Raw genomic sequence first — 12,810 nt, 5'->3', positions numbered from 1 at the left:
GAGTGTATTCACCCTTTATGTGCCCCTCAGGATTTTATACCCTTCTGTAAAATCACCTGTTGGTCTCTGGTGCTCCAAGGGATAAAGTCTCAGTCTGTCCATCCTCTCCCTATAACTTAGGCGCTCAAGTCCTGGCAACATCCTTGAGTTTTAGAATCAGTTTTATTGTCTCTGGCATTAGTTGCGAAATTTGTGGCAGCAGTATTGTGTAGGCAAATTACTATAAGTTACAATAAATAGAGGAATAGTGAGGTAGTGTTCATGGAACATTCAGAATTCTAATGGCAGAGGGGAAGAAGCTGTTCCTAAAACAGTGAGTGTGGGTCTTCAAGCTGTTGTACCTCCTTCCTAATGGTAGTAAAGAGAAAAGGGCCATTCGCTGGGTCGTTGCTCAGATGCAAAAGCACTTGGACCAAGGTATCCAACAAGGAAGCATCACGTGTGATGCTATGCAAAGGGACAAATAATCTCTAAAATAGTGATGTTTTATACTATTTCACCCAGTACTACATATCTTTTACATAACTAATGTACAGCATTATACAAAACCAATGTTAATTCCTGAGAACATAAATATTTTTACTAAAATCCTCAGGGTCATGGGGAAAGGTTAACTTTTCCATACAGAGTAACATTCTTCAGAAGAATTCTTCACCTCTTCAGAAGAGCTAACCACTGCATCATTATTCAAATCCCATAAATTTGCCCTGAACTGTCATACTTGGTGGCACATTTCAGAAATATGACATGACACTCAAACAAATCCAACATATAATTTGGATTTTCCTGGAAAACTGTATTTGACAAAATCAAATGAGATTCTTAACTTCATACACAGAGATATAAAATATGAGTGAGGCAGTTGTACCGGGTCTTTATAAAGTACTGTTTTGGCCCTAGTCAGGCTATTGGCTCCAGTGTTTACATAAAACTCCGAAGAAAAGGGTAGGGAGATTCCTAGAACGGATACTTGGAATTAAGTAATTTGTGAGATTTAATTTCAATTCATCTTTTAAAAAATTTCCGGTCCCTCAACCAATCCCAGCACAACACACCTCCCAGACTTGCTTTCCTCTGCTTTCTTAACTGAATACTACTGTACTCCTTGTTTGATGTTAGGTGTGTTATCCGCTTGCTTTTTGCCATTTGCACAATTTGTTCTTTTTTCACGGGTTAGGCTTTTGATGTTTTTGTTAACGGTTCCATGATGTTTCTTTGTTTCTTGGCTGCCTGTGGGGGGACGAATCTCAGAGTTGTATTCTGTATATTTACTTTGGTTAATAAATGTACTTTGACTTTGTCTCAGTTGGTGAGACTCATTATTAGTGGATGCCACCTTTTGACAATGTCCTCAATGGTAGGGAGGAATGTAATGGAACTGATAGAATCTATGGCCTTGAGCAGAGCCAGTTTATGGATTATATTAGTAAGACTCATAGGATGTTACTCTGTTTACTCTTACTCAGTTTTTGTACTGCTTGGAGTACAAAAACTGCAGATGCTAGAAATCCAAAACAAATATGAAAAACTTAGGACAAGCAGCATCTATAGGGTGAGAAATGATGCCAGCCTTTCATGTGAAGGACCCTTTATCAGAACTAGAAAATTGAAAAATTACTTTTAATTGCAAGAGAGGAGGATGTGGAGAGAACAGAAGGATTGACTGTGATAGCATACAGAGAAAAGTTATCATCAGATCAAAAACCGGTTATTAGACAAACACGAGAAAAGGAAAACAAACTGAAGTGGAATATTTTGGTTGTAAACTGAACAGAATCAGCATGCTGACCAGGAGGTGAGGTCACATTGGCTATGCTTGATGCACTCTATTAAGCCAAAAATAGGAATGCTACAGCATAATTGGGATGGAGAAGTGAAAAGGAAATTGCTGATTAATATTAAAAATTGAACAATTCATACTCAAAGCATAAAATAACAAAAATGCTTTCCGTTTCACTACATTTCCTTTCAGCCAATGCCTTAGCTTTCTCCATCATGATCACATCATTGCGTTAGAGTCATAGTCATAGAGAAGTACAGCACAGAAACAGGCCCTTTGGCCCATCTAGTCCATGCTTAAGACCATTTGGACTGTATACTCCCATCAACCTGCACCAGGACCACAGCCCTCCGTACCCCTCCCATTCATGTACCTATCCAAACCTCTCATTAACATTGAAATCAAGCTCGCATGCACCACTTCTGCTAGCAGCTTATTCCATGCTCTGATGGCCCTCCTGAGTGAAGAAGTTTCCACTCATGTTCCCCTTAAACTTCTCACCTTTCACCCTTAACCCATGATCTTTGTTTAGTTCCACCCAACCTCAGTGGAAAATCCTATCTATACCCCTCATAATTTTGTATACCTCTATCAAATCTCCTCCTAATCTTATACGTTGTAAAGAATATAGTCCTAACTTATTCAGTCTTTACTTATAACTCAGGTCCTCCAGATCCGGCAACATCCTTGTACATTTTCTCTGTACTCTTTCAACCTTGTTTACATCTTCTCTGTAGGTAGGTGACCAAAACGAAACTCCAAATTAGGCCTCTTCAACATCTTAAAAAAACTTCAACATAAAATCCCATCTGCTCTACTCAATACTTGATTTATGAAGCTTTCTTTACGACCCTGTCTACCTGTAATGCCACTTTCAATGAATTATAGATCTGTATTCCCAGATCCCTTTGTTCTACCATACTCCTCAGTGTTGCACCATTCACTGTGTAAGATCTTAACGTCCTTGGACTCACTTTACACCGCACGCTGTCAGAGCAGTGCTGCCAGGATAATGAAGGACACGACCCACCCAGCCAACACACTTTTCGTCCCTCTTCCCTCCGGGAGAAGGCTCAGGAGCTTGAAAACTCGTACGGCCAGATTTGGGAACAGCTTCTTTCCAACTGTGATAAGACTGCTGAACGGATCCTGACCCGGATCTGGGCCGTACCCTCCAAATATCCGGACCTGCCTCTCAGTTTTTTTGCACTACCTTACTTTCCATTTTTCTATTTTCTATTCATGATTTATAATTTAAATATTTATATTTACTAGTTTTTACTATTTTTTAATATTTAATATTTGTAATCCAGGGAACAGGAAGCGCAGAATCAAATATCGCTGTGATGATTGTACGTTCTAGTATCAATTGTTTGGCGACAATAACGTATAAAGTATAAGTAAGACCTACCCTGGTTGGTCCTACCAAAGTGCAAAACCTTGCACTTGTCTGCATTAAATTCCACTTGCCATTTTGCAGCCCACTTTTCCAGCTGGTGCAGATCTGTCTGCAAACCATGATCACCTTCCTCACTGTCCACCACACCCCCAATCTTGGTGTCATCTGCAAATCTGCTGATTCAGTTAATCACATTGTTATCCAGATCATTGATGCAGATGACAAACAACAAAGGACCCTGCACCAATCCCTGCAGCACACCACTTGTCACAGGCTCCCAGTCAGAGAGACAATCCTCTACCGCCACTCTCTGGCTTCTCCAACAAACCAATGTCTAATCCAATTCACTATCTCATTCTGAATTCTGAGTGACTGAACCTTCTTTACCAGCCTCCCATGGAGGACCTTGTCAAATGCCTTACTAAGGTCCATGTAGACATCCACTTCCTGCAGACATTTTCCTGCTAACTTCCTTGAAAAACTCTGTAAGATTGGTTGGACATGACCTACCACATATGAAGCCATGCTGATTATCCTTAATCAGTCCATGTCTATCCAAATGCTTATATGTCTGACCTCTTAGAATACTTTGCAGTAACTTCCGTATAACTGAAGTAGACTTAACGGCCTATAGTTTCCTGGTTTATGTTAAGAGCCTTTGTTAAACAGCGGAACAACACTGGCTGTCCTCCAGTTCTCTGGTATCTCTCCTGTCGCTAAGAATGATTTAAATATCTCTGCTAGAGCTCTGCCACTTTCTGCATTTGCCTCCCAAGGGGTCTGAGGAAATACCTTGTCAGGCCCTGGGGACTTAGCCACCCTGATTTGCCTCAGGGTAGCAAACAGGATTCATGCAGTTGATGCTGCTTTGCCTCACTTCTATAGATTCTGTCCATAAACTAATTTAATACAGATGCAAATAATTAATTTAAGATCTCCCCCATCTGCTTTGGCTCCACACATGGATTACCATTCTGGAGTTCCAGAAGACCAATTTTGTCACTTGTAATCCTTTTGCTCCTCCGCTCCGAATTTGTTGGCCGTTTTAAAAAAAACTGAAAAAGCCCGTGATTCCTCTCCTTCTCAGCTCTGACAATGGCCGCTTCACTAGACAAAACTTCTTTTATAGTGCGCTAGCTGACCGCCTGTAAGATACAAGCGGAAATAGGCAAAGATCAATTTGGTTTTGTGAAAGACAAAGGTACAAGAAACGCCAAATTGATGTTAAGGATACTATCAGAATGAGCTATTCAAGTGCAAAAAGATTTGTTTGTTTTATCGACTACACAAAAGCATTTGATAAAGTGAAGCACAATAAGTTATTTGAAATATTACAGAAAACTAGATCTAGATTCGAAAGACCTCCGCCTAATCAGAAATCTGTACTGGGAACAAACTGCCGCTGTAAGAATAGATGGAGAAGTGAGTCAGTTTATGAAAATCAAGAGAGGCATTAGGCAAGGGTGTGTTTTCTCCCCTGATTTATTTGATGTGTACAGTGAAACAATATTACAAAAAATAAGAGACATCTTGGGAATCAAAGTTGGCAGTGAAAACGTCAATAATTTCAGATATGCAGATGACACTGTGTTAATTGCAAGTACGGAGGAAGAACTACAAAACTTAATTGATATAATTGTTGAAGAAAGTGCAAAAATGGGTCTATCTATCGATTGCAAAAAGACAGAATGTATGGTGATATCCAAAAAGAAGGAGAATCCTATCTGTAGGCTGAGAATAGATGGGGAAGACATAAAACAAGTACAGAACTTTTGCTACTTAGGAAGCTGGGTGACATCAGATGGCAGGTGCGACATGGACATCCAAAGAAGAATAGGGGTGGCAAAAGCCACCTTTATGAGAATGAAGAGTATATTGACCAATAGTAAACTAGGCATGACAACCCACCTCAGAGTACTGAAATGTTACGTTTATCCAGTTATGTTATATGGCTCAGAATGTTGGACTATATCTAGTAACAAGAGGAAATGAATTGTAGCAGCAGAGATGTGGTTTTTGAGGATGATGCAAGGAATATCATGGATGAAACGAATATCTAACGAGGATGTCATTATCAGAGCAAACACAAAAAGAGAAATAATGTATGAGATCATGAAAAGGCAACGTATCTTCATCGGACGTGTGATTAGGAAAGAGGAGTTAGAATGCATGGTAATTATGGGAGAGATTGAAGGGAAGAAAGCAAGAGGAAGACAAAGACAAATGATGATGGAGATAGCAGCCAGAGAACTGGAAATGAATACCAATGAATTGATCCACTTGACCCAAAACAGGAGTGTGTGGGCCATGGTAGTCAAAGCTCAAACTGGGCATGGCACCTGATGATGATGATGATGAATCCTTTTGCTCTGAACGTACCTTTAGAATTTCTTAGGATTCTCCTTCACCTTATCTGCTAGAGCGACTTAATGTCTTCTCCTGGCCTTCCTGAATTATTTCTTAAGTGTTCTCTTGCATTTCTTATACTCCATAAGTACTTCATTTGTTCCTACTTGCCTGTATGCCCACTATGCACCTCTTTTTTTTCTCTTAACCAGTGCCTTAATATCTCTCGAAAACCTAGGTTCTTTACACTTGTTATCTTTACCTTTTATTTTGACAGGTAAATACAAGCTTTGTACTCTCAAAATTTCATTTTTGAAGGCCTCCCACTTACCAGGTACACCTTTGACAGAAAAGAGCCTGTCTCAATTCGCATTTGCAGATCCTTTCTGACACCATCAAAACTGGTCTTTCTCCAATTTAAAATCTCAACCTGCGGACCAAACCTATCATTTTGCATATTTATATTTACTTTGAAATTAATGGCATTGTGGTCACTGGATACAAAGCATTCCCCTACACAAACTGCTGTCACCTACCCTGTCTCATTCCCTAATAGCAGGTCCAGTATCGCACAGTCTCTCATTGGGACTTCTACGTACTTTCCTGAACACATTTGACAAATGCTATCTAATCTAGTCCTTTTACAGTATAGGTTTGTCAGATAGTCTGTGGAAAGTTAAAATCACCTTCTATAACAACCTTATGTTTCTTCCAGTAGTCTGCAATTTCTTTACAAATTTGTTCCTCTAAATCCCTAGGACTGTTGGGTGGTCTGTAATATAGCCTCATTAACATCATCATACCCTTCTTATTTCTCAGTTCCACCCTTAATGCCTCACTAGTTGAGTTCTCCAGTCTGTCCTGACGGAGCACTGCTGTGACATTTTCCCTGACTGGTAACACCACCCTTCCTCCTCTGATCCCTCCCACACTGTCATGTCTAAAACAACAGAACCTCAGCTGCCAGTCCTGCTCCTCCTGCAACCCAGTCTCACTAATGGCTACGACGTCATAACTCCAGGTGTTGATTCATGCCCTGAGCTCATCCGCCTTTCCTATGATACTTCTTGCATTGAAATATACGCAGCTCAGGACGCTGATTGCACCATGCTCGGCCTTTTGATTCCTGACTCTGTCTGAGGTCTTACCAACATCTGCCTCCACAACCTCTGCACTAACTGTTCTGGCACTCTGGTTCTCATCCCCCTGGATCTCTAGTCTAAACCTAGCATGCAGCATCTACAAACCTTCCTGCTGGAATATTAGTCCCCCTCCACTTCAGCAGTAAACCAACCCTTCTGTACAGGCCCCACCTTCCCTGGATGAGAGCCCAATGATCCAAATAATCTTATGCCCTCCTGCCTACTCCAACTTCTTAGCCACGTGTTAAACTTTATAATGTTCTTACTTCTGGCCTCACAAGCATGACATGGTTAGCAATCCTGAAGTCAGAACCCTGGAGGTCCTGCCCTTTAACTTAGCACCTAACTCCCAGAACTCCCTATGTAGAACCCTGTCACTTGTCCTATCCATGTCATTTGTACCTACATGGACAATGACCTCTGGCCACCCTCCCACTTAAGAATGCTGAGGATTCAATCTGAGATGTGCCGGACCCTGGCACCCAGGAGGCAACATATCATCCAGGAATCTCAATCTCGCCCACAGAACTTACTGTCCTTTCCCCTAACTAACAAATCCCCTATCACCACAACATTCCTCTTCTCCCCCACCTTTTCCTTCTGAGTTCCAGAGGCCAGAGACCCGACTGCTGTGGCTTTTCTCTGTTGGGTCATCTCCCCCAATAGTATCCAATCTGTTGTTGGGGTATGGCCATAGGGGTACTCTGCACTGGCTGCTTAACTCCTTTCCCCTTCCTGATTGTCACCCAGTTTCCTGTGTATTCCATTAGTGTTCTGGCCTCTAGAGGTGCAGTTCATTTTGTATGAGCATCACTTCCTATACGTAAACTGTTTTTATATCATTTCCTACACGAGTTAATTTGGATTCACTTTGAAGCAGGTGGTAGAAAGACATCCATCTCCATCCCCTCTTTATTTGTCCTTGAAACAGCAATAACTGTGAGTCTTAAGCTTCGTTAATATTGGTAAACATTTAGTAGATATATTTTGAAGAAAATATGTTTGTTTCTTAGTAAGATAATTGCATCATGAGTTTACTCTTGTTTACATGGTATAGTTATGGAGTATTGCATGTGGCTATTACCTTGACTAACAGATTGCGAGAATAATCAACAGCATTAGTACATTTAAGAATCTGATGTTTCTGTATTGTATTTAATACATATTTTGCTGCGCTTGCTGCAGTTTCACAAGTAAGATCTCATTAAAAACCTTAAGGAAGCTTCCGTCTCAGGTGATTTGTGAGAAGGTGTTTAACTCACTGAAGAGCTTTATATGTACACACTGCAAAGGCAGTAGAATTAGCATTTAGAGGCTGTTGTACATTTGTATATAATTGGAAAGAAGTGGCCTAAGAATCTTTAATGTTGATTCCATGAAGATTTGTAGCATCAGGTCAAGCACAGACAATGCAGGTTGCCCTTTCTCAGCTGGTATTTCATTATTTCTCTGTGTTGATCAGTGCTGGAGAGTGGCAAAAGCACCGAGTGTACATTCAGTATCAATTATCAAGGGCAGCACTGGAGCTCCTTTACTGACCGAGTCATGTGTATCCTGAACAATTTAGCTGCCAGATTGTGTTAGACCTTCCTAGAACCAACATTCCTTGACCTCATCCTTGCCAATTTAAATGTTGCAGATGTAACTGTACAGGACGGTATTGGCAAGAGCAAGTGCCATTCGGTGACTGTGGAGACTGAAGTTCCACTTTCATATCTGTGCAAACTTATTCAAAACTGATCTGCCTGCTCAAAGTGGACAGCCTTGAGATACTGTGAGCATCAGCAGCAGGATAATTGTTTCACTACGGTCAGTGACCTGGTGGTCTGGTATATTCCTCACGACTGTTGTCAGGTCAGAGGGCCATCACTGGTTCAGTGAGGAGCACAGATGATCATGCAGGTTACTAAAAGCTGTATGTAATCGATAATGGAAATGAGTTCCACTGGTGCAATTGTAATGCTGCAGTGTGAGTAGAAGGATGGAAGAAATAAGCAGGATTCTCAGATCCGGATTCTTTTATGGTGATCCTTAATAGTAAGTATTTGTGTATAATTATCAGTTAAAGGTAGCACAGTAATGAGTTTGATTTATGATTGATCCTGGCTACAGGTGCTCTCTGTTTTGGATGTTCTATTTCCTTCCCACGTCCCAAAGGCATGCTATAATAATTTAGACATAGAGTAGGTAAAGTAGAAAAAGGAATCAATGCGAGATGATAGGCTTTAATAAAAATAACTTGCAGAGCTGATGGGAAATAAGGACCTGTCTTGGCCCCAACACGGCAGTGCCTCTGCTTCCTTCGATGTTTGTGAAGATGTCATGCTAAATCTAAAACTTTGACAAACTTCTATAGATATGTGGTGGAGAGTATATTTTCTGGCTGTATCACAGCCTGGAATGGAAACAGCAAAGCAACAACAAAAAGTAGTGGATACGGCCCAGTCCGTCTCAGGTAAAGCCCTTCTCTCCGTGGAGCACATCTACACGGAGTGCTGTTGCAGGAAAGCAACATCCATCATCAGGGGCCCCAACCACCTGGAACATGCTCTCTTCTCGCTGCTGCCATCAAGAAGATACAGGAACATCAGGATTCACACTACCAGGTTCAGGAACGGTTATTATCCTCAACCATCAGGCTCTTGAACCAAAGAGGATAACTTCATTCACCTTCACTTGCCCCATCACTGAACGGTTCCCACAACCTATGGACTCACTTTCAAGAATCCTTCATCTCATGTTCTCGATATTTTACTGCTTGCTTGTTTATTTATTTATTTATTTATTTTTCTCTTTTGTGTTTGCAGAGTTTGTTGTCTTTTGCTCATTGGTGGTTTGTCCACCTTGTTGGGTCTGGTTTTTCATTGATTCTATTATGGTTCTGGATTTACTGAGTATACCTGCAAGAAAAACAATATTGGGGTTGTATATAGTGACATGTATGTACTTCGATAATAAATTTACTTTGAGCTTTGAAGTATGGAACTAAAATAACCTCTTTGCTCGGACTGAGAAGGATCTGATGGCTGAATAGCCAGCAGTGTGTTATGTCAACCTTCCTTGTTGATGTCACGTAATTAAAACAAGATTTACTAATACCATCATGGTATGTCAGTATGTTTAGAATAAAATTAAGGAGAACGCTTCAACAGAAACAAATAACCCATTTTCAATTGTAATTTTATTCTAGCACTCTAGAAGAGAACTACCTCAGGCGTGGTTAGCGGCAGCACCACACCGATGGGCATCAAGCCTACCCATGAACACAGTTGTATTGTTTGTTCCACAACAAGAAGCGTGGGTAGTAGAACGGATGGGTCGTTTTCACAGAATACTTGATCCAGTAAGTCACTTCACTGATTGACCGAAACAGGTACCAGGGTGGTTGACTATTATTGAGTATAGACAATTATGATAATTAATTGCAGAGTGTTTGGTGATTGTAATATTTTAAATGTGTGTAATAATTAAAACCCCTCAGTCATAGCAATTTTTCTAGGCCACTAGACTCCACAGACTTTGGCAGAATGTGATCATTTGCAGCTGCCTGATCCTAGAAGACACCCGCTGGATATAGATCCACATAGAGCTACATATCAGCTTTATAGGGTTGGTTGTTTTGAGGTTAATTCATAAATTAATCCATTAAACTGGTCACTATTACAAAGAGCAGAGGCATTAGAAGTTATAAACAAGAGAAAATCTGCAGATGCTGGAAATCCAAGCAACACACACAAAATGCTGGAGGAACTCAGCAGGGCAGTCAGCATCTGTGGGGAAAAAGAAAGCACAATTGACATTTCGGGCCAAAACCCTTCGGCAGGACTGGAGGGAAAAAAAAGCTGAAGAGTAAATGTGAAAGGTAGGGGGATAGGTGAAACTTGGAGGAGAAGGGATGAAGCAAAGAGCTAGGAAGTTGATTGGTGAAAGAGCAGAAGGCCATGTAAGAAGGATAAAAAGGGGGGGAGCACCAGAGGGAGGCAATGGGCGAACAAGGAGATAACATGAAGGAGGGAAATGGTGAAGTGGGGGGGGGCATTACTGGAAGTTTGAGAAATTGATGTTCATGCCTTCAGGTTGGAGGCTACCCAAATGGAATATAAGTGTGGCCTTATCCCAGCAGTGGAGGAGGCCATGGATTGATTTCCCTCTCTCATGTTTTCTCCTTGCCCACCCATCACCTCCTTCTGATGATCCTCCCTCCCCCAGCCCTCCCCCCCCCTTTTTTCTTTCTTCCATGGCCTTCTGTCTCTTTCACCAATCAACTTCTTAGCTCTTTGCTTCATTCCCCACTCCCACCCCCTCCAAGTTTCACCTATTGCCTGGTGTTTCTCTCTCCCCTCCCCCACCTTTCAAATCTACTCCTCAGCTTTTTTTTCTCCAGTCCTGCCAAAGGGGCTCAGCCCGAAACCGTCAACTGTGCTTTTTTTCCATAGATACTGCCTGGCCTGCTGAGTTCCTCCAGCATTTTGTGTGTGTTGTATTAGAAGTTACCATTCTTCAATACACAGAGAGAATGGGAAACCTGAAAGTGGTTGTGGCTAAAGCTTGTGTATTTGTAAATAGCTTTTAAATATTTGTCCAAGTTTTATTTTCAGATGAGGCCACTGGAATGTTTCTTTCGGAGCTTGCTGACCATAAAGAGCCCTTTATAATAACGTTCATGTTTTGGTGATAGACCTTTGTTGATTAATTTGTTGAACTTGATAATGAAAAAGGCTCCAGCACGATAATCTGATTGCTATTGGTTTAGTCTGCATTTTTATGACCTGATAAATTGTAAGATTCCAACAGAAGCACAGCTTCAGAAACTTGCATTGCTCACTATTAAAAGACTCTGTTTCAATATAGTAAAAACAAAATAATAAAATAGTTTCTTGAAATTATTTTATTCACAAAATATTGAAATTCTAAGCAAATTATTGGAAGTATTTTGCTTCTGTTTTAGAGAAAAATTAGTTTTCAAGTGGAGAAATTTTGTTGTCTATTTAATAACTTTTGAGCACTTTTTGAAGTCATGTTAAAATTGTATGCCAAAATGTTTGGTGGAAATAGTGTCTTTGTTAAACTACATACTGTGATTTATTTGGATTTTGAGAAGATTGTATCCATCTTTACTGATGTTATATGATGCTTCTGTACAATATCTAAACTATTACATATCTAGACCCCTAGCATTCAAACAAAAGTATGTGCATTAAACTGTTGTTTAATTAATAGATCAAATTATCAGATAGGCCCTCGGGCAACAATACAGTGCTGGCCCTAAATCTGTAGGTGATGATGTCAAGATACAGAAAAGAGATAAGGAAGAGAATAGGTCATTGAGGTACAGGAGGAGAAAGAGGAAATAACCTTGGGTTAAATTATGCTTGATTCATCCATGTAAATTAGAGCACCTCAATTAGAGGTGCAGGTGCAAAAGACAATGGAATTATAACTAGAAGTTATAGCAATTTTTTCAAGCAATTAGATGCCACAGTTAAATATTAAAGTCTCTCTTGTCATCAGTTTCAAGAAATACAGATACAAATTTAATTAGTTTATACTGTGCCCTGAAACCAAGTTGTTCCTTGACCCTTTATTTCACAAAAGGGACAGAAAGCATATATTGATCTCAAATTAATTTTTGTTGCCTTTACAAAGGGTTTGAATTTCTTGATTCCAGTCATAGATCGGATAAGATACGTACAGAGCTTAAAAGAGATCGTTATTGATATTCCAGAACAATCTGCTGTCTCATTAGGTAAGTGCTGTTCCAAGTTAATATTAAATATTTGATTTAGAGTTTTCTTATTTATAGATTTGCCATAACGCTTTTCTTATAAATTTTAATTCAGAACTGTTGAGGATAATAGGGCAGACGCTGACTAATAGATCCCACCTGGGAAACTAGAACGAGGGTTTGACAGTTTTGAACGGCAATGAGGAGAAATTTCATCCCTGAAAGAGTTGAGAATCTTTGGAATTCTGTATCTCAGAGGCTCATGGATATTTGCTTCTCAGTGTATTCAAGGCATACAATTGATTTTTGGATTTTAGGATTTGCAGGACAGTATGTCTTAGTGATTTGGAGAGCAGGCTAGGTCATGCCACTTCTTGTGTACTTCTCTCTAATCAGAAGATCATCCACATATACTTTA

General features: G+C 40.2%; 1 protein-coding gene across 2 annotated transcripts in view; it reads left to right on the top strand.

The window, feature by feature from the left end:
• stoml2 (stomatin (EPB72)-like 2) overlaps nucleotides 1-12,810 on the top strand; it is a 46,550-nt gene that overhangs the window by 19,819 nt on the left and 13,921 nt on the right. For both annotated transcript variants that reach the window (XM_072252469.1, XM_072252470.1), the window contains 2 exons: nucleotides 9,858-10,010; nucleotides 12,314-12,413. In XM_072252469.1, coding sequence (XP_072108570.1) covers nucleotides 9,858-10,010; nucleotides 12,314-12,413 — 253 coding nt within the window. The remainder of the gene's footprint in view (nucleotides 1-9,857; nucleotides 10,011-12,313; nucleotides 12,414-12,810) is intronic.

The sequence above is a fragment of the Mobula birostris genome, chromosome 3 (assembly GCF_030028105.1).
Source record: "Mobula birostris isolate sMobBir1 chromosome 3, sMobBir1.hap1, whole genome shotgun sequence".
Lineage (NCBI taxonomy): Eukaryota > Metazoa > Chordata > Chondrichthyes > Myliobatiformes > Myliobatidae > Mobula > Mobula birostris.
Note: the sequence above shows the minus strand (reverse complement) of the source record. Positions and strands in the feature narration are given on the sequence as shown.